The sequence below is a fragment of the Rhincodon typus genome, chromosome 14 (assembly GCF_021869965.1).
Source record: "Rhincodon typus isolate 14 chromosome 14, sRhiTyp1.1, whole genome shotgun sequence".
Taxonomy (NCBI): domain Eukaryota; kingdom Metazoa; phylum Chordata; class Chondrichthyes; order Orectolobiformes; family Rhincodontidae; genus Rhincodon; species Rhincodon typus.
The window spans coordinates 37,238,712-37,263,338 of NC_063345.1; the positions used below are offsets into that span (position 1 = coordinate 37,238,712).

General features: G+C 39.6%; 1 protein-coding gene across 3 annotated transcripts in view; it reads left to right on the forward strand.

Moving 5' to 3' along the window:
* The window catches only part of dlg3 (discs, large homolog 3 (Drosophila)), a 474,567-nt gene that overhangs the window by 416,099 nt on the left and 33,841 nt on the right, over nucleotides 1-24,627 (forward strand). For all 3 annotated transcript variants that reach the window (XM_048604865.1, XM_048604866.1, XM_020519066.2), the window contains 2 exons: nucleotides 14,720-14,834; nucleotides 20,083-20,259. In XM_048604865.1, the coding sequence (XP_048460822.1) occupies nucleotides 14,720-14,834; nucleotides 20,083-20,259 (292 nt within the window). The remainder of the gene's footprint in view (nucleotides 1-14,719; nucleotides 14,835-20,082; nucleotides 20,260-24,627) is intronic.

Below are 24,627 nucleotides of genomic sequence, written 5' to 3' on the forward strand. Positions count from 1 at the left end.
CAGGCAACTATCTGTGTAGAGTTTGCACATTCTCCCTATGTCTGCGTTGGTTTCCTCCAGTTTCTTCCCACAACCCAAAGTTGGATTGGCCATGCTAAATTACCCATAATGTCTAGGGATGTATAGATTAGGTGGATTAGCCATGAGAAATGCAGGGTTACAGCAATAGGGTAGGGGTGTGAGTCTGGGTGGGATGCTCTTCAGAGAGTTGGTGTGAATGTGTTGGGCCAATTGGCCTGTTTCCACACTGTAGGCATTCTAAACAAGAAGAGGGAAGTAGCAGAGGTAGCTGATCAAATTATCTCCAGCTTGGTGACAAAGAAATCAACAAGCTTGTTGCATTTGGCACTTGTTGAGGTAATGGTAAAAGAGAAAAGAAGATAACTCAGAGTAAAGAAAAGAAGTTGCTAATTACCTTTGCATTCTAGCATGACCTTGGAATAGTGAGTTTTCAGATGAGAATGACACTCTGTAGTACTTCATGTGGTCTTTTGTGTTATGTCTAATAGTCACTATCAATATACCTTTAACAGGAATGCTCATGATATCATCACTTTATCACGGCGTGTGACCTGAGAGCATAAAGAGCTCATAATCCATCTTAGCCCAGGGATCACTTGAAGCATGCTGCTGAATTATAAGCTAATGTGTACAATAGGTGAAATAAATGTTTGTTGCATCCTTCAATATCACAATATCCATGCCTAATTTCTTATGCTTTAAGAGATAACATAAGCATTGCCCTGTTAGGTAAAATCACCCATTGGAGACAAATTCACGATATGGTTAGCAACAACAGCCATCAATAAAAAAGACTCCAGTATCTTGTTGGTAAATATTTGGAGAACTAATTGAAGACAACTCGGTCACAGCTTGGACTTAACAGAATTTGGACAATCAGCAGCATCAATTCGTGTGAATACAGATAGCTGGACAGATTTGTTGATGAACAAGAAGACCGAACTAAATTCTTTTGATTCTAAGAGTATCTTATTTAAAAACAAAAATGTTAAAGTTACAAAATCAATCAAAACTAAAGGCTGTGGTCCTGTAATGAAGAACAGTGACCACTCTACCTCTTTTAAAAAGAAACGGCCTGTTGATCGAATTTTTGAAAAATTAAATGGTCCTGTATGCATAGCCCAAAAAACTCCTAGAGGAAATTACAGCTTAAGAACATAAAAACAGGGGTTGTCTACATTAAATGTCCAGACCTCATTGAGTTCCACTGCTTTCTTCCTCCAAATCAGTGTGAAATATAAGTTCATATGATGTCATGTTTTTCCTTGTTTTTTCTCATGGCCTCCATCTAGAGGCAGAAGCTACTACAAGTCTGCAATTCTTAAAGCAACGAAGAGATCAAAGCCACTGGAACAGCAGTTTTAATTTACAGAGATAACAAGGTGTAGAGCTGGATGAACACAGCAGGCCAAGCAGCATCAGAGGAGCAGGAAAGCTGACTTTTCGGGCCTAGACCCTTCAGCATCTGCAGTTCCTACTATCTCTGAAACTGTTTTAATTTACACATAGTTTAAGAAAGAAAGTGCAACATTTTTAAGGTGGATCGCTTAAACACAGTTATGAATTGGGCAACCAGTGACACCTTTGCTGAATTACAATTGTTCAAACAGCATAGGCAGTTACATTTTACAGATCAAATGATTGATGTTCCTCAGAAAAGAGCTGTAAAAATCTTCTTTGTTATTGGCTAGAAGGAGCTTCACAGAATTAACAAATACGGTCTCTTCATAAATGATCAGAAAGCTCCACCAAATACCTGGAAGGTTCTTGAGGACCAACTGACGGTAATAATTAACTTCAGGATTAACAGACAGCAGTCACCAGAATCCATTGATCAATTTGTTGGAAGATGCTGTAACAAAAAATATGAACATGACTTTACCAAAGAAGAACTGTCAAAGAACTGCCTAGAGTTAGTCTTGCCTGTACAACAATTAAAGCCTTTTGAAAGGATCTTTAAAAAAGGCCATGCTGTATTATCTGAGGATGGATGCTAGTAAGCCACGGTGGCTGGTTAGCAACAGTTGTGTGCTTTGTGAAGAGGCAATATTATTGCTCCAGTCAGCAAAGTGCACCAAACATCCAGATTTGTAATAGATGCAGTTTGTTGTACCGACTTAAAAGCTGGACAGCTTTTCTTGATATTTGTGAAGTATGTGGCACTAAGGGACATTGAGCATGCACATGCAGAAAATCTCATTCCAAAGACTAAGCCAGACCCCAGAACAAAACATAGGTGACCAACAAGATGACAGTACAATACCACAACACCGGTAACAAGGAAATTGTTGAAAATTTCCACAGCTGCAAGTTGACAACTGCTAAGAGTCACCAAACTAAAAGGGAAATTTTAGCAGATGACCAAGCTTTCCATATTGTTAACACCATATTGGTTTCCCAAAATCTTCTATCTAGTGTGTACTAACAGTCCAACAGTAGCAAGACTACCAGTATGCACAGATCTCAGTATAGTAAGAATTCGTGAGAATTAAAATCACATCTCTTGTGGTGGAACAAACCGTGTATTAAGTAATCAAATGAGTCAATGACCTGCAAGGATATGACTTTGAAATGACATACAAGCTAGGTATCATATCTGAGATGCTGAGCAAATTACCCAAACCGTATGAAGATCAAGATAGACTGTTGATTTACTTCTGTTGATGCCTTTGGCAACTTGTAAAGATAAGTTGCCAAAGGCACCAACAAAAGTAAATCAACAGTCTATCTTGATCTTCATATGGTTTGGTGGTTTGGGTAATTTGCTCAGCATCTCAGATAAAGATAAGTTGCCAAAGTAAACTTTGTTTCTCTCTCAACAGATGCTGACCAACCTGCTCAGCTTTTTCCAGCATTTTTCTGTGTTTATTTCAGATTTCCAGATTCTGCGTATTTTGTATTTACTTCATTAATGGTGTCAGGCAACTTTTGCAGTTACTTATCTTGTGCCAGAGCAAATAATTCTAATACCAAAAAAACATATTACATCAAGATATCATGCCTGTTTTACTCCAGGGTCACATAGATAATGCACAAGACAGCTGCAATGTGAATTGGTATACTGGCCAGGAATGAATCAGCATATTCAACAACTTGTGAATATTTGTAAGGCATGCCAACATTCTGCGCATGCAGCCTATATACACAATGTTCCATCCTCACCTTGGATGAAAGTAGGAACAGACATATTCAAAGTGCACAGTGAAGATTACCTCCTTGTGTTGGATTACTTCTAAATTTTTGATTGTTTAACAACTTAGCAATACAGTAAGCATGACTGTTATTGACGCAGTGGGCGATAGTTTTTGTTTACAGGCATCCCCGATTCACGGATGTCTGACTTATGAATGCTCATGCCTATGAATTCAATCCTATACAGGGATATAATTTTAAAGATCCAAAATACAAATGATTCCTGTACTTACAAAAGGCTATTTTATATTCTCCTGCATTGTTGTCCAACTTGCATACAAATTGACTTGTGAATGTACTCAAGAACGGAACCGTTCACAACCAGGAAACCTCTTGTACTTCTTGTAAGCAGGAGCAAATAGCATCTGCCAATAGGTACTAGTACACCAACAAACTGTTTCATGACATGTGTACTAAATGCGGAGTGAGCCACAGTTCATTATCATTTCACTATCCGCGCTCAAATGATTTAGCAGAATGTATGGTATGTACTATCAAATCAGTGATCACCGTATCAAGCAACAAAGCAAGATTTTTGGATTGCTTTACTGCATTTTCATGCAACAGCAATTGAGAAGCGATCAGTTATCACCAGGCTGGAGGATGTTTAAAATAAAAAAATCTATCAACCAGGTTTCTTAACGAACATAATTACAAGCTTGTTGTGAAATGAAAATATATTAAATAAAGATGAAGTACTTGATTAAAATGGAGTCAGTAACATAGAAGCATAAATGCTTAGCCATATAAATATTCCCAAATTACATAAGAGAACATGTGCAGCAGCACATTCTTGAGGAAAAGAGAAGAAAAGATTGCAGAGATTATTTTATGAAAAAACTAGACAGCATGAAATTTTTGAAGGCAAAAGGATGAACTGTAGCATGTTCCAGAATTTGTTGCCTTGATGTGCTGACATATGCGATAAAGTAACTAGCCATGCACGCTTGTCTCTGAAGTCTGGCAGGCTCAGCTTGCTGAGGAAATACAGTATTGAAATGTTCTTTCATTTACTCTTTCAAAAGTACAGATAGGTTTTTCCCGAACTTTCTTCCAACTTAATTTATTTTTTGCAGGCTTCCCTCCAACTTAGCTAGTTATTAGTAGACTTTTCTCCAACTGTGCCAAACAAACAACAGCCTCTTCACGCCAGTCACAGCTCAACAAATAGTCCTGGCAGGGCCTACAGCACAGCGAGTAGTTATCATCAATCACGTACTGTACACAATGCCATTTATTTTTAAAACAAAGCTATGTCCACTGTCAATGACCTCTTGATAAAAAACTTCAGGTATGCTCACCAATCCTGAAACAAGTTTTTTTTTCCACAATCTTCAAAATCTAAGTCCTCCAAGCAAAATTTAAATATAAAGTGTCTTTGTAATATCATTAAAGTTTTCGAGAAGATTTGTAGCTTGGGTTGTAGATGAGGTTGTAGATATGCACACCGAGCCAGTGGGTTTGGTTGCAAACGTTTTGTCACCCTGCTAGGTAACATCGTCAGTGCGCCTCTGGTGAGTGATCAGTGTTCTGTCCCGCTTGTTATTTATACTCCTTCAACAAACACATTGAATTAGACCCTGTGTACAAATCACTGAGAAACAGAACCGGACATGGTGCCAAACACCCCAACAAACCAAGGCATATAAATAACAAGGGACACCACACCAATCCTTCACCGGAGGCGCACTGATAATGTTACCTAGCAGGGCGACGAAATGTTTGCAACCAAACCCACCGGCTTGGTTTCATGTCTACAACCTTGTAATATCGTTCGTGTTTGTGTTTTGGCATGTGTTGTCAGTTTGATAATTATACAATCATGTCTAATGTTTGGGATAGGTTTTTACTTTTGGAAGAAAAAGGGAAATATTATATGTTTCAGTATAACTTTTTTAAGAAACATGTTGTATCATTACATATTACCTGAGGGTGTAAAGGTCTCATACTCCCATCGCTTGAAGCATGACCTTCTACTGGAGGCGTGCTACTCAGTTGTAACGTTTATGTTTTTGTATGTATTTACTCGTGGGACTTGGGCGCTGCTGGCTTGCCAGCATTTATTGACCATCCCTAGACCCGGCCCTTGAACTAAATGGCTTGCTAGATCGTTTCAAAGGGTAGTTGAGGGTTGACCATATTGCTGTAGGTCTGGAGTCACATGTGGGCCAGACCAGATGAGGATGGCAGATTTCCTTCCTGGTAGGACATTAGTGAGCCGGACGGTTTTTCCAAGAATTGGCAGTGGTTTCATGGTAATCAGATGATGCTTAATTCCAAATTTTTTAAAAATTTAATTCAGATTTCACCATCTGCTGTCCCCAGGATAGTAACTGAATTCCTGGATTAATAATTTAGCGATAATACCTCTTGGCCATCACCTCCCTAACAATGTGCAAGGTTACCTGTGAAAAATGGCTGTTGGAGTCTTAGATATCACAATATCCATGCCCAGTTTCTTCTGTTACAGAGGATGACATAAAGATTACTACAAGAGGTTTAATACCCTATCATCTGCCATTTCATCTGTATCTCTTAGACTTGAGAGAAGGGAGATGAGGACCAGGGTGAATTACAGCTTTCTGGGGACCAGGGTATCAAATGTAGAGGTGAGAGGGTAATTGAACAGATTGCCAGTTGTCATGGTGAATGAAGAGTCAAATACCAGATAATTGTGAAATTGAAATTGCAATTCTGTGAGAATGGGGAGAGTATTTCACCCAACATCGTACATGTAAGGGAGATGTGGATTATTTAGTAGGACTTAAATTAACTTCAAACTATTCCTGCATTTAACCTTACTAATTTGGCAAAAGGTAATCATAGATCTTTCTATCTAAATTAAGCATCTGTCTGTCAATGAATGTTTCTGTTTTTGTCTATCTTTTGAGGAGCAGTGTGCCTGCTGACTGCCTGAGATGTGAAATGTTTATCAATTACTGAGACAGTCTTAAAAAACACATTGTTTTCAGTTTTTGGGTACAACATCAAAACCAAGTGCGTTGTAATAATTATCTTTCAATCAATCATTCAATCCAGGTGGAATACATACTGGTTTCTGAGGGCAGCAAGGGTGAAGGTAGCAGATGCACTGACCACAAGATGTTCCATTCCTTCATGGATGTAGGAATAATATCTTTCAAATGTTGTATTCCAAAAATGAGAGAGGGGTATACTCTGTAAATATATTTTTTATTTATTTATGGAGGTTGATCAATCCAGTATGAATGGTGGAAAAATTATTGGATGGATTGTCAGGGACAAAATTAATTCTTGCCTGGATGGTGTTAAATAAGGTATAGCCAGCATCAATTTGTTGAAAGCAAATCCTGCCTGACTTTCAAAAGGCATTTGATAAAGTATGGCATTAGAGAGTTATTCAGAAAATAGAATCACATTAGATTAAAGAGATGGTGGAAATTGTAATATGTAATTTGATAAGGAATAGAGCACAGGTAGTATGATGAAAGGATATTTTCTGATTAGAGAGGAATATATAGTTGTTCTCTTGGTGGTCAAATTAGAACCACTGCTAATCATGTTGTATGTAAATAACACAGGCTTGGGTAAAAGAAGCAAGATTTCAAAATTTGAAGATGATATGAAACTTGTGAACTAGTAATTTGTGAAAAGGATAGTAGCAGAGATCAGGAGGACATAGACGGATGAATTGGCCAGACACGTGCAGATGCCATTTAAGACAGATGAAAGGAAGTGCGCAGTTTGGTAGAAACAGCAGGGAAAAGCAGTGCAATCTAAATGATACGTGTGAGTGGATGCAGCAATAGAGGGACCATTGAGTGCATATTTACAAAACATTTGAATGAGGCGAGACAGGCTGATGGTTAAGAAAGCATATGATGTTGAACTTCGTTTCACTTACTAATTAAGCATCAATTGTAGGGCTATGTACAATTCTGCCTCCTATACTTAGGAAATGTGGTAAGGTCTCGAAAGATGGTACAGAGGAGTTTACCTGGTCACCAGAGATGAAAGAGTTATCGTGTAGGGAGATTGGAGAAGTTGTGATTGCATTTCGTAAATGGGAAACATGATTGGTCTGCTCAATTTGGGGACTCCAATAAAGGAAGTAGGTTGAGAATGTTTGAAATGATGGCATAATTGACCAACTGGCCTCCTTAAAAATAATATGTGAATGAACTTTGCAAAAAACATTTCAGTGCATAAGTTTTCCAAACCCTCATTGAAAAGAAAATTAATTGTCAAGCAATTTGGTAACATGACACTCTGACAGTGTTATGACCTTTTGTTATTATATAGCCCTTGGACATAAATACATAGATACAGAATGTGGGAACAAGAATAGGTCATTCAGCCCTTGAGGCCTGCTCCAATATTCAAAATGATCGGTGGCATGGTGGCTCAGTGGTTGGCACTGCTGCCTCACAGCACCAGGGAGGGAGTTCAATTCCACCCTCGGGTGACTGTGTGTGTGGTGTTTGCACATTCTCCCTGTTTCTGCGTGGGTTTCCTCCGGTTGCTCCAGTTTCTCCCCACAGTCCAAAGATATGCAGGCTAGGTGGATTGCCCATGCTAAATTGCCTGTAGTGTCCAGGGGTGTGTAGGTAATGTGAATTAAGTATGGGAAAAGGTAGGGGAATGGCTCTGGGTGGGATGCTCTTGTCAGGGACAGTATGGACTTGGTGGGCCAAATGGCCTGTTTCCACACTATAGGGATTCTATGAATTCCATGGCTGATCATCCAACTCAGTACCCCGTTCCTGCTTTCTCTCCATACCTTTTGATTCCTTTAGTTCTAAGTACTATATCTACATCTTTCTTGAAAGTCTTCAATGTTTTGGCCTCAACAGTTTCCTGTGGCAAAGAATTCCACAGGCTCACCACTGTCTTGGTGAAGAAATTCCTTCTTCATCTCTGTCCTAAAGGCCTACTCCTTATTCTGAGATTGTGACACCTGGTTTTGGACTCCAAGGTTATTGAGAATGTCCCTCGTGTAGGTACTCTGTTTAACCCTGTTAGAATTTAATAGGTTTCTATGAGACTCCCTTCATCCTGCTTTACATGCATGAATAGAGAGAATTTGTTTAGAATGTAATCACTGTCAATGCAGATATGGTGGGCTGAGGGGCCTGTTCCTGTCCTGTGCTGCACTGTTCTGTGTTCTGTTCTTCTAAACTGTTAGTGAATATAGTCCTAATCAATCCAATCTTTGCCCATATTGTCAGCTCCACGATCCCAGGAATCAGTCTGGTAATCCTACTTGGCACTGCTTTAATAGCCCCAATGTCCTTCCTCAGATAAAGAGATCAGAGTTACACACCCTGTTCTAGGTGTGGTCTTGCCGATGCCCTGCAGTTCCAGCAAGACATCCCTGCTCCTGTACTCAAATCCTGTCCCTATGAAGGCCAACATAGCACTTGCAAACTGTGGCAAATGCTTTTTTTATAGGGTTCCACAATAAGCTTCACTTTGTTATAATGTTCCTCTTTGTAATTAGTTCCGGTATATGACTCTTCGTTATAACTCTGGCAGAGTAATAAAACTTTCATCTATAATCCTTGCTGTGTTATAACGCTCTTAACTAGTATGCTTGCTGTGTTGTAATGTTCTTGATTTTAACTCATGTTGTGTTATGCTTTCAGTTATTTTCATTCCTGTGTTTCTACGTTTTCGATTTTAACTCAGAAGGTTTTTAGTTGCACGGACACAGTGGCTCAGTGGTTAGTTCTGCAGCCTCACAATGCCACGGACCCGGGTTCAATTCCAGCCTCGGGCAACTGTCTGTGTGGAGTTTGCACATTCTTCCTGTGTCTGCATGGGTTTCCTCTGGATGCTCTGGTTTCAATTCTAAACCTTTCCTATCCATGTACCTGTCCAAATGTCTTTTAAATGTTGTAACATTACCTGCATCTACCATGTCCTTTGGCAGTTCATTCCACATAAGTACCACCCTCTGTGTGAAAATGTTATCTTATGGGTCCCTTTTAAATCTTTCCCCTCTCACCTTAAACCTATGCCCACTAGTCTTGTACTCCCGTACCCTAGGGAAAAGACCTTTGTTATTCACCCCATCTATGTCCCTCATGATTTTATAAACCTCTACAAGGTCACCCTCAACCTTCTACATTCCAGAGAATAAAGCTTATCCAGCCTCTCCTTATAATTCAAATCCTCCAGTTCCAGTAACATACTTGTAAATCATTTTTCCACCCTTTCCAGTTTAATAATATCGTTACTATAGTAGGGTGACCAGAACTGTACACAGTAATCCAAAAGTGGCCTCACACATGTCCTGTACAGCCAGAATTCAATGTCCCACTCTGACCAATGAAGGCAAGTGTGCCAAATTCTTTCTTCACCACCCTGTCTACCTGTGATGCCCCTTTCAAGAACTATATACATGAACCCTAGGTCTCAATGTTCGACAACACACTCTGCTCAAGGGTCTTGCATTAATTATGTAAGATTTGACCTGGTTTATCTTCCCAAAATGTAGCACCTCCCATTTATCTAAATTAAAATCCATCTGCTACTCCTCAGTGCATTTCCCCATCTGATCAAGATTCCATTGTACTCTGAGATAACCTTCACTGTCCACTACACCACTAATTTGGGTGTCATCTGCAAACTTACTAACCATACCTCCTATAATCATGTCCAAATTGTTTACATAAGTGATAAACGACAGTTGACCCTGCAACAATCCCTGCAGAACACTACTGGTCATGGACCTGTAGACTCTATAACAAAAAGCATTTGCCACAGTTTGCATGTGGTATGTTGCCTTCATAGGGACAGGATTTGAGTACAGGAGCAGGGATGTCTTGCTGAAACTGCAGGGCATCGGTAAGACCACACCTAGAACAGGGTGTGTAACTCTGATCTCTTTATCTGAGGAGGGATATTGGGGCTAATAACCCTGTGTCACCAAATAAAAACCGAAAGAACTGCGAATGCTGGTGGTACAGGGTCAAAAACAGAAGTTGCTGGAAAAGCTCAGCAGGTCTGGTAGCATCTGTGAAGAAAAAATCAGAGTTAACGTTTCTAGTCCTTTCTGAGGAAGGGTCACCAGACCTGAAACGTTAACTCTGATTTTTTTCTTCACAGATGCTGCCAGACCTGCTGAGCTTTTCCAGCAACTTCTGTTTTTGACCCTGTACCACCAGCCTCTGTTTCCTACTGTCAAGCCAATTTTGTATCCAAGCGGCTAGCTCTCCCTGGATCCCATGTAATCTAACTTTACTAACCAGTGTACCATGCAGAGCCTGTTGAAGGCCTTGCCAAAATCCACATAGACAACGTCTACCGGCCTGCCCTCATCTATCTTCTTGGTCATGTCCTCAAAACAACTCAGTCAAGTTTGAGACATGATTTCCCATGCACAAACCCATGCTGACTGTCCCTAATCAGTCCTTGCCTCTCCAAATGCTTGTATGTCCTGTCTCAGAATCCCCTCCAACAGCTTTACCCACCACTGATGTCAGGCTTACCACTCGACAGTTACCTTGCTTTTCCTTGCTGTCTTTCTTAAATAAAGGCACAACATTAGCCACCCTCCAATCTTTCGACACCTCGCTCATGGTTGTAGATGATACAAATATCTCTGCTGGTTCCCACAATTTCTTCCCTAGCTTCCCACAATGCTCTGGGATACACTTGATCAGATCTTGGAGATTTAACTACCTTTATGCATTTTAAGACCTCCACCACCACCTCTTTTGTAATGTGGACTGTTTTCAAGACATCACTGTTTATTTCCCAAGTTCACTAGCTTCCATGTCTTTCTCCACAGCAAATACTGATGCAAAATATTCCTTTAGTATCTCACATATCTCCTGTGGTTCCACATATAGACTGTCTGATTGATTTTTAAGGGGCCGTATTCTCTCCCTACTTGCTGTTTTGCCCATAATGTACTTGTAGAATCTCTTATCTGCCAAAGCTATCTCGATCTATTTTTGCCCTCCTGATTCGCCTAGTGATTCACTTGATCTCAGCCATCTGTACTTGACATATGCCTCCTCCTTTACCTTGCCCAGACCCTCCATATCTCTAGTCATCCAGTGTTCCCTACTCCTACCAACCTTGCCTTTCACTCTAATAGGAGCATACTGTCTCTGAACTGTCTCACTTTTGAAAGCCTCCCACTTACCACTTGTCCCTTTACCTGCGAACAGCTTCATATTGATGAAGAAAATTTTCTTGAATAAAATTAATAAATTCCTCCCCATTCCAAGCCCTTAACACTATACAGTCCCAGTCTATGTTTGGAAAGTTAAAATCTATTTGTATAATAACCCTGTTTTCTTAGACATATCTGAGATTGTCCTATATATTTGCTCCTCAGTTTCTCCCTGACTGTTTGGGGGGCCTATAGAGCAATCTCATCAAGATGATCATCCCTTTCTTATTTCTCAGTTCCACTCATATAACTTCACTGAACAATTCCCCAGGAATTTCCTTACTGAGTACAGCAGTGATGATTTCCTTATTCAAACACACCATGCCCCCTCCTCTCGCCTTCCTTTCTATCTCTCCTATAGCATCTTTGCCTCAACATTGAGCTGCCAGCTATGTTTCTGTAAAAGCTATGATATTTCAGTCCCATGCTCCCATACATGCCTCGAGTTGATCTGCCTTACCTGTCAGGCCTCTTGCATTGAAATAAATGCAGTTTAGTTCTTCAGTTTTACCTTGTTCCCTGCTGCGCTCGTGCTTATCTTAACTGTTTAACTTGCTCCCTTTAACTTCTGAACAGCCCTCAACATTGGCGCTTTTCTCATTACTGCTCCCCATACCAGTTTAAAGCCTCCTGAGTAGCAAATCTGCAGAAACTATATTTAAAAATACTTAATTGTCACATGTTTTTTGTTGTTCTAAAGTTGTGAAAGTTGTTTCATAAATGCATATTCTTTCTTCTTTGTGTCATTTCTTTACTGCTGTGTTTTAAAAAATGCACCTACAGCTTAAAATCATTTGGTGACTCTTTGGTTGTTCTTTATGATGTTTTGGATGATTAGAATAGTGCAGTTTGCTGTCATAATACGCTGCATTTTGGTATTGTGTTTGTTGCCCAGGAAGCACATTCATGGAAATGCGAAATCAAAGTATTGAAAGATGTAATCATTAATGCAATCATAACAGCTCCATAAAATCCCTGGAACAATGATTAGTTACTGAGCTCTCCAGCACTTAACAAGACAACTTTATGTAGTAGTAATATTTTTAAACTTCACCTCAATATATAGATGTATTGGAGAGCCTGAGTTTATCCAAGTGCTGACTGTAAAGATGCTGTATTTCAAATTAAATATTAATATTTTTGTAACTGTTTGTTGTTCCTGAAATCGAAAGAAATGTGTTTATTGACATTCCCAAGTAAATGATCTTCGGCAGCAAGTTGTTAGAGCACACCCACAGACCTGTTGATAAATAAGTTTGAACCAAAAATCTGTTGTATTTCAAGTTGATTGCTTTTAGAATATTATCACACAGAAAGGTCATCTACCTTTGGTTAGCATGAATTCTTATAGAAAATATAAGTTTATTCTTTGTGAGACAGATTAGATTAACACCTTCAATAATAATGAATGTTCAGCTTCTCCAGAAAATACACCCAGCTGTGATATGACACTGATTGCAACAAGGTTTGTTTAATGTGCTGCCAAAACTAACTGTTCTATTCCCTGTAAGACCTGGCCAGTATCGCTGCTGTGAATGATTATGGTTTGACCAGCTGCGGTGCTGGGGCCCATCAGTAAGCAGTTTGACAAACTGTAGTAGTGGAACTGATTGGTCCAGTTGTGGAACTAGCTGTAGTGCTGTAACTGACGGTATGCACTTTGAGTAGCAGTAATACTGTAACTGATCGGTACAATATTTGGCTTTGTTCTTATATTGTTTATTTGGTAAGTGTCTTCAGTTTCCTCAGATCTACTCTGAAATTTCTGCAGAGAAACTTCCGCATTTCTTCTTTTTAAGCCATTACTTGCAACTGACCTCTTTGTCCAAGGATCTATATTAATATCTTAATCATTCATTGTTCATATCAAATATTGTTTGATAATGATCCTATAACATGCCTTTAATACCTTTTTATTCAACAGCAAAGGAACTTCATAAATGCAAGTTGTTCTGTGTTCTTTAATTTGCGTTCCCCTGTGGATTTTGTGCATATAAACAATACTCAGACTTAGTGAGGCTTATGCAGTTCAAAAGTGAGATAAAATTGCACTTATATAGCATTTTGACATGTCAGCACAATATATCTCAAAAATTTTTCACATAAAATGAATTTCTTTGAACAGTATTGACTCTGACATATAAACAAACGTAGTAGATGAAATAAGCAACAAAATAAAACTTCCGATAGTCACAGGGCCACTACACACAGGAGGACTTTTGACGCCTTAAAAGGGCAACCAGTGCTGCTTTGGAAGGAAAGGGTCTTGAATCAGGGACCCAAGTTGCCACTAAGGGGTGTTTTAGGTCTTTGTTCTTGGGGTATGGAGAAACCAACGGGGGAAAAAAATAGAAATACTTCAATTCCTCAAAAAAGCAAAGTTGAGATTTCATGAAGCCATTGAAAATGTTCACGTGAGATTAACTTAAAAGATAATGACGATTTCCCCTCTCCACAACCCCAACCCAACCCTGCCTTAGTTCACCCCGCGAGTTGTGAATTAAAATACATAATTTGTGTTAGAATCAGGTATTGATTCTCCTTCATTGGTTAGTGCGTCTCAGTTGGTGCTAGAGAACACATTGGACTGTGTTCTCGTGAACAGATTTAGGACTATCTTATTTGCTTGATCATCTGAAACTTTTGGAAGCAATTTAAAAATCTAGTAGTGTTGCCAAGGAACCCAAGTGACTGTATGAAATCTGCCAAACTTTGCTTACCCGTGCATAAAATTCACCACACCACAGTAGCAAGAGGATTTGATTCAGTCTTACGCAATCTGGCCAACACTAAAAGTAGACATTATGAATAGACAATGCTGCAGGGATTGTTGACCTGCAAGCCTAAATTTTTCCTGTGCACTCCCGATTACATAATTTCACATCTGGAATGGAATTCAAAGATTTGCCTTTTTGTATCATAATCTCTCAAACTGGGCGCTGGATTTATTGGTGTCAAGTGGTGATGAAGATTTGGAAGTGTTTTACAAACCAGAGTAACATTATGATTATGCGGTCCCAGCAGTTCTGGACTGAATCTAATGGCTTAGGTCTTCGCAGTACTTAACTGATGGAGATTTCTGCTTGTCCGGTGCTGGTTGCCAGACAATCTGTATGACAAATCAGAGGCATTGGACAGGTATGGCTGCTGGTAAAGCTGGTTGTTGTCAGCACACATGAGGAATCTAAAGTAATTTCAGATAGACTCACTGAGGAGCACCATGTGAGAGTGTGAGAGGCCAAGGGAAGAATCTTGGAGGACTCCATGAGTGCTGTCTCGTCTATTTGTTAATCAATTCATATTGCTTCAGTTCTGCTGCAAATCTATAATTTTTCTTCACAGAGTACAGCCGTTTTGAGTCTAAAATCCATGACCTTCGGGAGCAGATGATGAACAGCAGTATGAGTTCTGGTTCTGGCTCCCTGCGGACCAGTGAGAAACGCTCGCTTTATGTCCGGTAAGTTTGTTATACTGGTGAGGAGGGAGATGCACTCAAGCATTTCAGTTAGCAAGAGACAATACAGTAGTTGAATCGAGAAATGGGTATCTTGGTCATTTATCTCCTCCGAGAGTAGTTGTTGTCACATTGTTGCACTTATTACCATATTACTTGACACTAGACCCGCCATTTCAAAATAATTTGTTTTTCAGTCCTTTGAGTCGTTTCAATGTGACCAGGTATTGAATAATTTTTATTTTTAAATAAGTTAAACTTTTGTTTTCAATGGAGTCTCAATTAATTATCAGTTTACACTATTACCATCATCCTAAAGGGGAAGCTAGATATAACTGTTAGAATATTTGAGGAAAGCAATAGAAACATGGCTGCTGTCTGATTCCTTGCTGTCTCAATGATTTACAGTTTATCTATTTCAGCTTCTACCATGAGAAATTGAGAAATCAGTGTACTGTAAGAGCAAACATTTTAAAATTTACGCTAGATATATATCTAGCTTACAGTAGAAAATAAAAGATTAAGATTTGCCATGTCGGTCCTGGGCACTGCTTTTAGACTCATGGTATGTAGTGGAACATGGACAAGTAAATTTCCTGCTGATTACCATCTACTGCCCTCCATGACTGATGAATCAGAACACCACTTGGAGGAAGCACTGAGGATGGCAAGGGTGTTAAATGTACTCTGGGTTGGGGACCAAGAGTGCCTTGGTAGCACCACTACTGATGGAGGTCACTGAACCCTAAACAACATAGGTAGATCAATGTTAGGTGGTAAGTGAACCAAGAGGGAAAAATCTATTTGGCTGTGTTCTCACTGATTGTCACACAGGCATATCTCCATGACAGTATTGGTAGGGGTCACAACTGCATAGTGTTTTTGGCAACAAAGTCCAGTATTCACATCCCTGTATTCAGTGATCATGTGGTGCTGCACTGCCTCTGCAGTAAATTGGAGAAATTTAAACAGACCCAGCAACTCATGTTGGGCATCCATGAGGTGTTGTAGACCATAAGCAGCAGGATAATTGTGTTGAGCCACAATTTGTAACCTGAAGACTTTACGTACATTCCAATCTACCATTACCATTAAGTTGCAGAACCAGCTTTGATCCCCAATAGTAGTGATGTGTCAATCAGGTAAAGCTAAACGCAGAATTACTTCCATGACAAGCAGCAGAAACAGCATGTAACAGACAGGGATAAATGATTCCATGGCCAATAGATCAGATCTAAGCTCTGCAATGTTTTGTTACATCCAGTGTGACTGTAAAGCAGCTACCAGGAGGAGGAAGCTCTATAAACATTCCCACCTTCAATGTTGAGGAGTCCAGTTCTTCAATGAAGAAGTCAATCCTGAAGGAATTACAACCATTTTAAGCCAGAGCTGCTGAGTGGCTGATCCATCCTGGCCTCCTCCTGAGGTCCTTAGCATTACAGATCACAGTCTTCAAGCAATCTGATTTACTCTATGTGATATCAAGACACAGCCAGAAGCACTGGATATTGACCATAAGACTTAATGAGTCCGTTCCACCATTGAGATCATGGCTGATCAGATAACCCTCAACTCAATTTTCCTCCCTTACCCCCATTACCCTTGATTCCTTCAATAATTAGAAATCTGTCTGTCTGATCTTTGAAAGTACTTAACTCAGCCTTGACAACCCTCTGCAGTAAAGAATTCCACAGATTCGCCACCCTGAGAGAGGAAAAAATATCCTCCTCATCTCTATCTTATATAGGTAACCTCTTGATTGAGATTATGCTTCTGGCCCTCAACACTACCCCCAAGGAGAAACAATCTCTCTGAAACAACCATGTCAAGCCCCTTAAGAATCATCAATGTTTCACTAATGTCTTGTCTCATTCTTCTAAACTTCAATGAGTACAAACTCACCCCACTCATCCCCTCCTCATAAGAAAATCTCTACTTACCCTAGAACAACATAGTGAATCTTCTCTGGACTGTATCCAATGCCAAAGGTTATGGATCCTGCCAGTGTTCTGCATTTGTACTGGTGATACGTGCCCAGAATTAACAGAACTTCTAGCCAAGCTGTTTCAATGCAACTACAACACTGGCACCTACTCAACAATATGGAAAATCGGTAGACAAACAGGAGGCTGGAAGAGCACAGCAGGCCAGGCGACATCTGGAGGAAAGAAGCAGTCAACGTTTCGGGTTATTACCCTTCTTCAGAAAATTGGCCAAGTATGTGATGTTTACAAAAAGCAAAAAAGACGAACCCTGCCAATTGATGCCCTGTCACTCTATTTTCGATCATCAGCAAAGTGATGGGAATGGCCCTCAATGGTGCCATTAAGCAGCACTTGATTAGCAGTAACTTGCTCACTGACATTCAGTTCGCATTCTGCCAAGCATGCTCAGCTCTTGACTTCATTACAGCTTCGGTTCAAATATGACTACCCTCGTCATCAAGGCAGCATTTGAAGGACTGTGGCATTAAGGAGAACTAACAAAACTAGAGTCAATGACATCAGAGATAGTAGGAACTGCAGATGTTGGAGAATCCGAGACAACAAGGTGCAGAGCTGGATGAACACAGCAGGCCAAGCAGCATCATAGGAGCAAAACCTGCTGTGTTCATCCAGCTCTGCACCTTGTTGTCTTAGAGTCAATGACAGATGGGTTGGAATGCTGGTTGGAGACATAACTTTCATGAAGGATGATGGTGCTGGTCCCAGGACATCCCTGCAGGAGCTCCTCTTGGTAGCGTTGTAGGCCCAACCATCATCAGCTGCTTCAGCAATGACATTCCCTCAATGTTGAGGTTAGAAATGGTGATGTTTGCCGAGGCTTGCACAATATGTAGAACTATTTGTGACTCCTCAGATGCTGAACTAGCTTGCAGTCATAAGTGCAATTAATATTTGTACTACATAACAACCAAGAAATGATCTCCAATAAGGGAAAACCTAACGATTGCCCCTTGCGATTCAATGAATTTACTATCATTGAATCATTCACTGTCAGCATTCTGGGAATTACCATTGGCTAGAAACTGAACTGGATCAACAAGAAAAACAGATCCTACAAGAGCAAGTCAGAGGCTGGGAATTATATGAGGAGTAGCTCACTTCCTCAACCCTGTCCGTCATCTACGGGTGCAAGTCAGGGGCGTGATCGAATATCTGAATTCACATAGCTCCAACAATACTCAACTTGACACCATCCACAACAAAGCAGTCTGCTTTCTAGCACGCTATCTAAAAGCTTGAACGTTCGCTCCTTCTGTGTAAATTGGCAGCAGTGTACACTGTTTACAACGTGCCCTGTAATGACTCATCAAACCACCTTTGACAGCACTTTTTAGACCTGCAATCTCTACCATCTAGAAGGACAAGATCAACCTTTTTAACAGCCTTATGGGTCTACCTACACCAAATGACTGCAGTGGTTCAAGAAGGCAGCTCACCATTACCTTCTCAAGGGCAATTAGGGATGTGCAATAAACGCTGGCCTGGACAGTGACACATAAATCCCAAATGAACAAAATGAAAAATAATGGATGTGTGCAGCCTAAGTAACCAAATAAATATTCAGAAGACTGAGATTCAGGGAAGGTTCCATGAGACTGGAAAACAGCAAATACAATTCCTTTCTTCAAGAAGGAGGTGGAAAGCAGGAAGCTACAGGCCAGATAGCACAACATCTTCATGGGGAAGATGATAGAAGTTATGAGTAAAGAAGCTATGGCTGGGCAATTAAAAAAAAGATCCATGGTAATCAGGCAGAGTAAGTTTGAATTTGTGCAAGGGAAATCCTATTTAACCAATTTATTATAGCTTTTTGAGGAAGTAAAGTGCTGCAAATAAAAAGGGACTGATGGATGTACTGCATTTAAATTTAAAGAAAGCGTTTGTAAATTTGTCATACCAACGGTTATTGTGGAAAATAAAAGCTCATGGTATAGCTGGTAATATTAGCATGGTTGGAAGATTGGCTAGCTAATGAAACAAAGAGAAAGCATAATCAGTGCTGGAATCTCAAGTTTTTATATTTATATAAATTACTTGGACAAAGGGACTGAGGTTGTGGTTGCTAAATTTGCGATGGCAGAAAGATTGGTAGGAAAGTAAGTTGTGAGGAGGACATTTTAAGGAAGCCACAAAGGGATTTATGGATGGGTCAAGTGAGCGGGCAAAGATCTGGCAATGAAGTATGACGTGGGAAAATGTGGAATTGTCCACTTTGGCAGGAAGAATTTTTAAAAAGGCATATTTATCTAAATGATGAGAGATTTCAAAGTTCTGAGGTAAAGAGGGATTTGAGCAAATTGTGAAAATATAAAAATCTTTAGATGCATTAGTTAATTTAATCAGCCTGTGCTTGCAAAATTCAAAACATAATGTCAAATTTTAGATGTGATTCCATGATTTAACAGCGCTGACTAAAAATTACAAAGGAGTATTGACAGATTGGTCTTCATCTGTCAGTTTTGCCCATTCAGTGTAGAAAAATGGATCTCAGAAGGATAGATAAGATTGTTTTCTAAATGCCAAGAACCTGAAAACTGCATGCAGTTCTGGAGACACCTGTTGAGAGATGTTTGATGCAGATTCACCAGAATTATATCATGGCTAAAAGGGGTGACTTATGAGGACAGGTTGCTTAAACATAGCTTACATTACCTTAAATGCAGAAGAGAAAGGGGTGAAATACTTGAAACATTTAAAATGATCAGAGGACTTGATTAAAAAAAAAATTTCTTCTGGAGGAGAAGTTCAGAACAGGGAGGCAGAACTTTAAAAGTTGAGAGAAATCAGGCATCAAGTCAGAAAGCACTTCTTCACACAAAGTTAATGGAAATCTGGAGCTTTCAGCTCATTCCTGCCCTGAAGGAGAAAAAAGGCTGATGAGGCTGTGTCAATAGAAAATTGAACATCTGATTGTAAAATCACTTTTTGTTACATACGAATATTGAGGGCTACAGACCAAAATGGATAAGCATAGGTAATACTGGTCAGCCATGATCTAATTGAATGGCAGAGCAGACTGACTAGCCCATTATTTTTCCTTTTTATTTCTCAGCCCAGTTATCCATATGTTTATTCAGTGTGATCAATACTGACACTGGGCAGTTTGGAGAGAGAGTTCCCAAATCTCACTGTGCATCATTGCAATGTGTGTGTGCATGCGTTTGTGTAGTATCTGTCTCATCTCCCTGTAATAGTTGCCAAAGTGTTCTGAGCTTACAGTATACCTTATGCCATTTGTTTTTCAGTGCTCTCTTTGACTATGATAGAACCAAGGACAGTTGTCTGCCAAGTCAAGGGCTGAGTTTCTTGTATGGTGATATTTTACATGTCATTAATGCCTCTGATGATGAATGGTGGCAAGCACGACTTGTTACACCTCATGGCGAAAGTGAGCAAATTGGTGTCATACCAAGTAAGAAACGGTGAGTGAGAAACTTTTCTACCAACACTTGAGTACATTGAATCATCCAGAAATTTTCTTATCTGTCCTGAAAAGGCAGTAAAGCATTTTGATGTCATCAATCCCCCAGCGAAGGCTTAATTTCCTAGGCACAAATTTAGCCAACTCACTGACACTGCCTTGAGGGCAAATCAGATTGTTCACAGTCTTGGAATACTATATCCTAAAATAAACTTGCAATCCCTTAACCCTTGCATCACAAAAGATCTCAAACATCCACTTCTATAACCTTGTTATCTCTGCCTTAGCTAGGTTTCTTTGTTGCTGAAATCATCATTCATGCTTTTGGTTAATTCCACACTTGACTGTTCCCATGTTCTCTGTCATGTCTCTCACCTTCCGACCTCCATAAACCTGAACACGTCCAAAACTGTGCTTTCCGTATTCTAACTAGCCTATCCGTCCTATACCATCTGAACTCCTGTGGCTCCCAGCTCAGCATTGCTTTACATTTGAAGTTCTCATCTTTATGTTCCTATTTTTCCATGGTCTCATCTCTCCCATCTCCTTTAGTCCTATAACTTGCACAGAACTATGCATTCCTCCAACTCTAACTGCTTGTAGATACCCCACTGCCTTCTCACCAGTAGTAGCTCTACTTTGAGCTAGTTAGGCCCCAAGATCTGTAATTTTCTCCCTAAAGCTCTCCACATTAATTCCTATAAGATCTTTATTAAAACCTATCTGTTGAATCATTCTTTTCACCACACTTTCCTAATATCTCAATTTTTTTTTAGCTTGGTATCAATTTTTATCTGATTATATACTCCTCAAAAGTGCCTCGGGACTTTTTTTTCTCTATGATGAAATTGGTGTATAAATGTAAGTCATTGTTCTTGGTCCAGTGGATAAATGGTTAGTATTGTGAAGTCGCCATTCTTCCTTTTTCTTAATTGGAAAACAAAAGGTTTCTCCATCTTTCTAATCACTGATATTGCACTGTTTGCTCTATAATAGAGTTAATGGTGCTTGCTTAGAGCAAATTCTTCTTTCGTGTACAAATTGTTTCATTTCAGTCCTTGCTTCAAAATTGTGAAATGGACTATTTTTCTAATAAAAAAAGTTCTCAAGAATAAGCCCAAGAAATGACGTTACTAAATTTATCTACTGCTCTGCTGGTAGCGCAGAACAAAAAAAGACATACATTTCTATAGTACTTTTCAGGACCACTGGATATCTCAAAATGTTTCACAGCTAAGGAATTACTTTTTAAAGTGTAGTCACTGTTAACAGTATAGGAAGCGCGGCAGCAATTTCTTACAGACAGCAATGAGACTGAGGGATACATTTTGGCCAGGAAAATGTGTCATTCTTATGTAAGAAAGGTGACAAGTAGTCCTAATAGCCACAGACCAGTTAGTCTGACATTGATGATGGGCAAGATATTTGGAATCCTTAATTAGGGAATAAAATCAGCTGGCACATGGAGAGGCTTGAGTTAATTGAGGAGACCCAGCATGGAATTATAAAAGCCAGTTCATTCTTGACTAATCTAATTGATTTTTTTTTAATGAAGGGATTGTAGTGGAAGATGTCCATATAGATTTTAAGAATGTGTTTGACAAAGTATCACGTAACAGGCTAGTTAATAAAAGTGAGGCAATGGCACCAGAGGGCCAACTGAATACTAAATTGACTGAAGGTCAAAAAACTGTGAATTCTGGTACATCGATAAATAAAGCTCCCAAAGTAAACTAGTCCCATTTGCCTTCATTCGGCCATATACCCCTAAACCCTTCCTATTCATGTACCTATCCAAATGTCTTTTAAATGTTGTAATTGTACCTGCATTTACTACTTCCTCTGGCAGATCATTCCACGCATAAACTACTCTGTGGAAAAAAGTTGCCCCTGGGGTACCTTTTAAATCTTTTTCCTCTCACCTTAAAATCATGCCCTCTAGTTTTGAACTCCCCAACCCAAGGGAAAAGACCTTGGCCATTCACCTTATTTATGCCCATCATTTTATAAACCTCCATAAGGTCTCCCCTCATACATTCCGGTTAAAAAAAAAAAATCCCAACCTATCCAGCCACACTAAAAGGTCTTTGACAGGATGCAGAGAAGATTTACCAGAATGATTCTAGGGCTTAAGTGGGTTTAGGGATTTAGTTACAAAGTTAGTTTGAAAAGGCTGGCATCATTCTTCTTGGAGCAGAGGAGACGAAGATGAGATTTGATATAGGTGAACAAAATCATGTTAAACTTAGTAAAGTAGACCAAGGAAGAACTCTTCCTATTGCTGATTTTAAAGAGACCAGGGGATACAGATTTCAGATTTTGAGAGGGGAAGAACTATTTTCTGTAGTAAATGGTAATGACGTGGAAATCACTCCTCGTGAGGATGGTGGATGTGGAAAAATTGATTTAGAAAGAAAATTGGATGGACACTTGAAGGAAGTACACCTGCAGGGAAATAGGAAGTGAATAGGGATTGGAGGTCAATGCCATCTTCTGTCCTGAAGATTACATTATGATTCTAGGAATCCAAGGATAACACCCCTGCTCTTTTTTAAAATAATGTCATGAGATCTTTAACATCAACTGAACAGGCATCTGGGGCCTCAGTTTAATGTCTCATCCAAAGGATGGCACCTCAACAGTGCAGTAGTCCCTCAGTACTGTAACGGAATGTCAGTCAGTTGAGGCACGACGAGGGACATGAGCTTAGGATCTTATGGCTCAAGTGAAACTGTACCAATTGAGCCATGATTGGCAGAGCCCGTCTGGTGATGTTTTTAGCTTGTAGTATCTGGTATATTGCCCTATCTATCAAATCAAGAGTTGAGATTTGTGGGGAAGGAAGGAAAAACACTTGCAGCAAGAATAAATAGTAAAATTATTTAGATTAAGTCCCACTCTAAGTTTCATAACTATGAGTGAGGTGCCATGATCAGTATACACCTCGTCCATATAAGATAGGCACATATATGCCCAATTGGCATAACTGCCTTTGCCTAATTGTTAAAGCATAGGTATTGAAGTTTCAGATTATATGTAAATTTTTTTTTTCACATGCATTGCAATGAAATTTTTACAAATACTTTGACTCGTGTGTACTTACAGTTTAATGCTTAGCATTACTTTTGGGGAGCATGGTCAATCAATGCTGAATTATGTAAAAAAATTATATGGATTGAAGTCTTTTTGACTGTTTTTGCTGAGTTAAATTAATCAAATGAAGAGCTGCTCACAAGCATCTTAAGTTTGCAGTACATTTACACTTATCAATATTCATGCATGCATCTTAACAGGCAGGACACTTCTACAGCAGAGAGCTGTCTGTGTGAGATTTGTTTTACTGCAAATTGACTCAATGACAACCTCAAGGTTCTCGCACAGTTGTGAAAGTCACAACGTTTGACTTGAGTATAACATTTTCTTTCCAGGACGCTACTGGAGACAAGTCAGTCTGCAGTTTATACCTAGATACAACAAATGACTCATACATATTGGGTCAGCAAAGCACTTTTAATACTTCCATATTGGAGAGGGCAGAGAAGTTTTAATTTTGCAAGTTTTCCAAGTGTACAGGACATTTTAGATGAAATCTGAGAAATTAGCTTCATGCACATGTTAACCGGAGAGGGCACTTAGAGTCATACAGCACGGAAATAGACCCTTCGGTCTATAATCCCAAACTAAACTAGTCCCACCTGCCTGCTCCTGGCCCATATTCTTATAGAACCTTTCCTATTCACGTATCTATCCAAATGTCTTTTAAAAGTTGTAAATGTACCTGCATCCACCACTTCCTCAGGAAGTTCATTCCACACGCGAACCACCCTCTGTGTAAAAATTTCCCTCTCATGTCTTTTTTAAATCTCTCCCCTTTCACCTTAAAAATGTGCCCCCCGGTCTTGAAATCCCCCATCCTAGGGAAAAGACGACTACCATTAACTCTGTCTGTACCTCCATTATTTTATAAACTTCTATCAGGTCGCCTCTCAACCTCCTACACTCCAGTGAAAAAAGTCCCAGCCTATCCAGCCTTTCTCAATAACTCGAACCTTCCATACCTGGCAACATCTGGTAAATTTCTTCTGAACCCTTTCCAGCTTGATAATATCCTTCCTATAACTGGGTGACCAGAACTGGATACTGTATTCCAGAAGAGGCCTCATCAATGTTTTGTACAACCTCAATATGAATTCCCGACTCCTATACTCAAAGGACTGAACAATGAAGGCAAGCATGCCAAATACCTTTTTAAACAGAGATAGTAGGAACTGCTGATGCTGGAGAATCTGAGATAACAAGGTGTAGAGCTGGATGAACACAGAAGGCCAAGCAGCATCAGAGGAGCAGGAAAGCTGACGTTTCAGGCCTA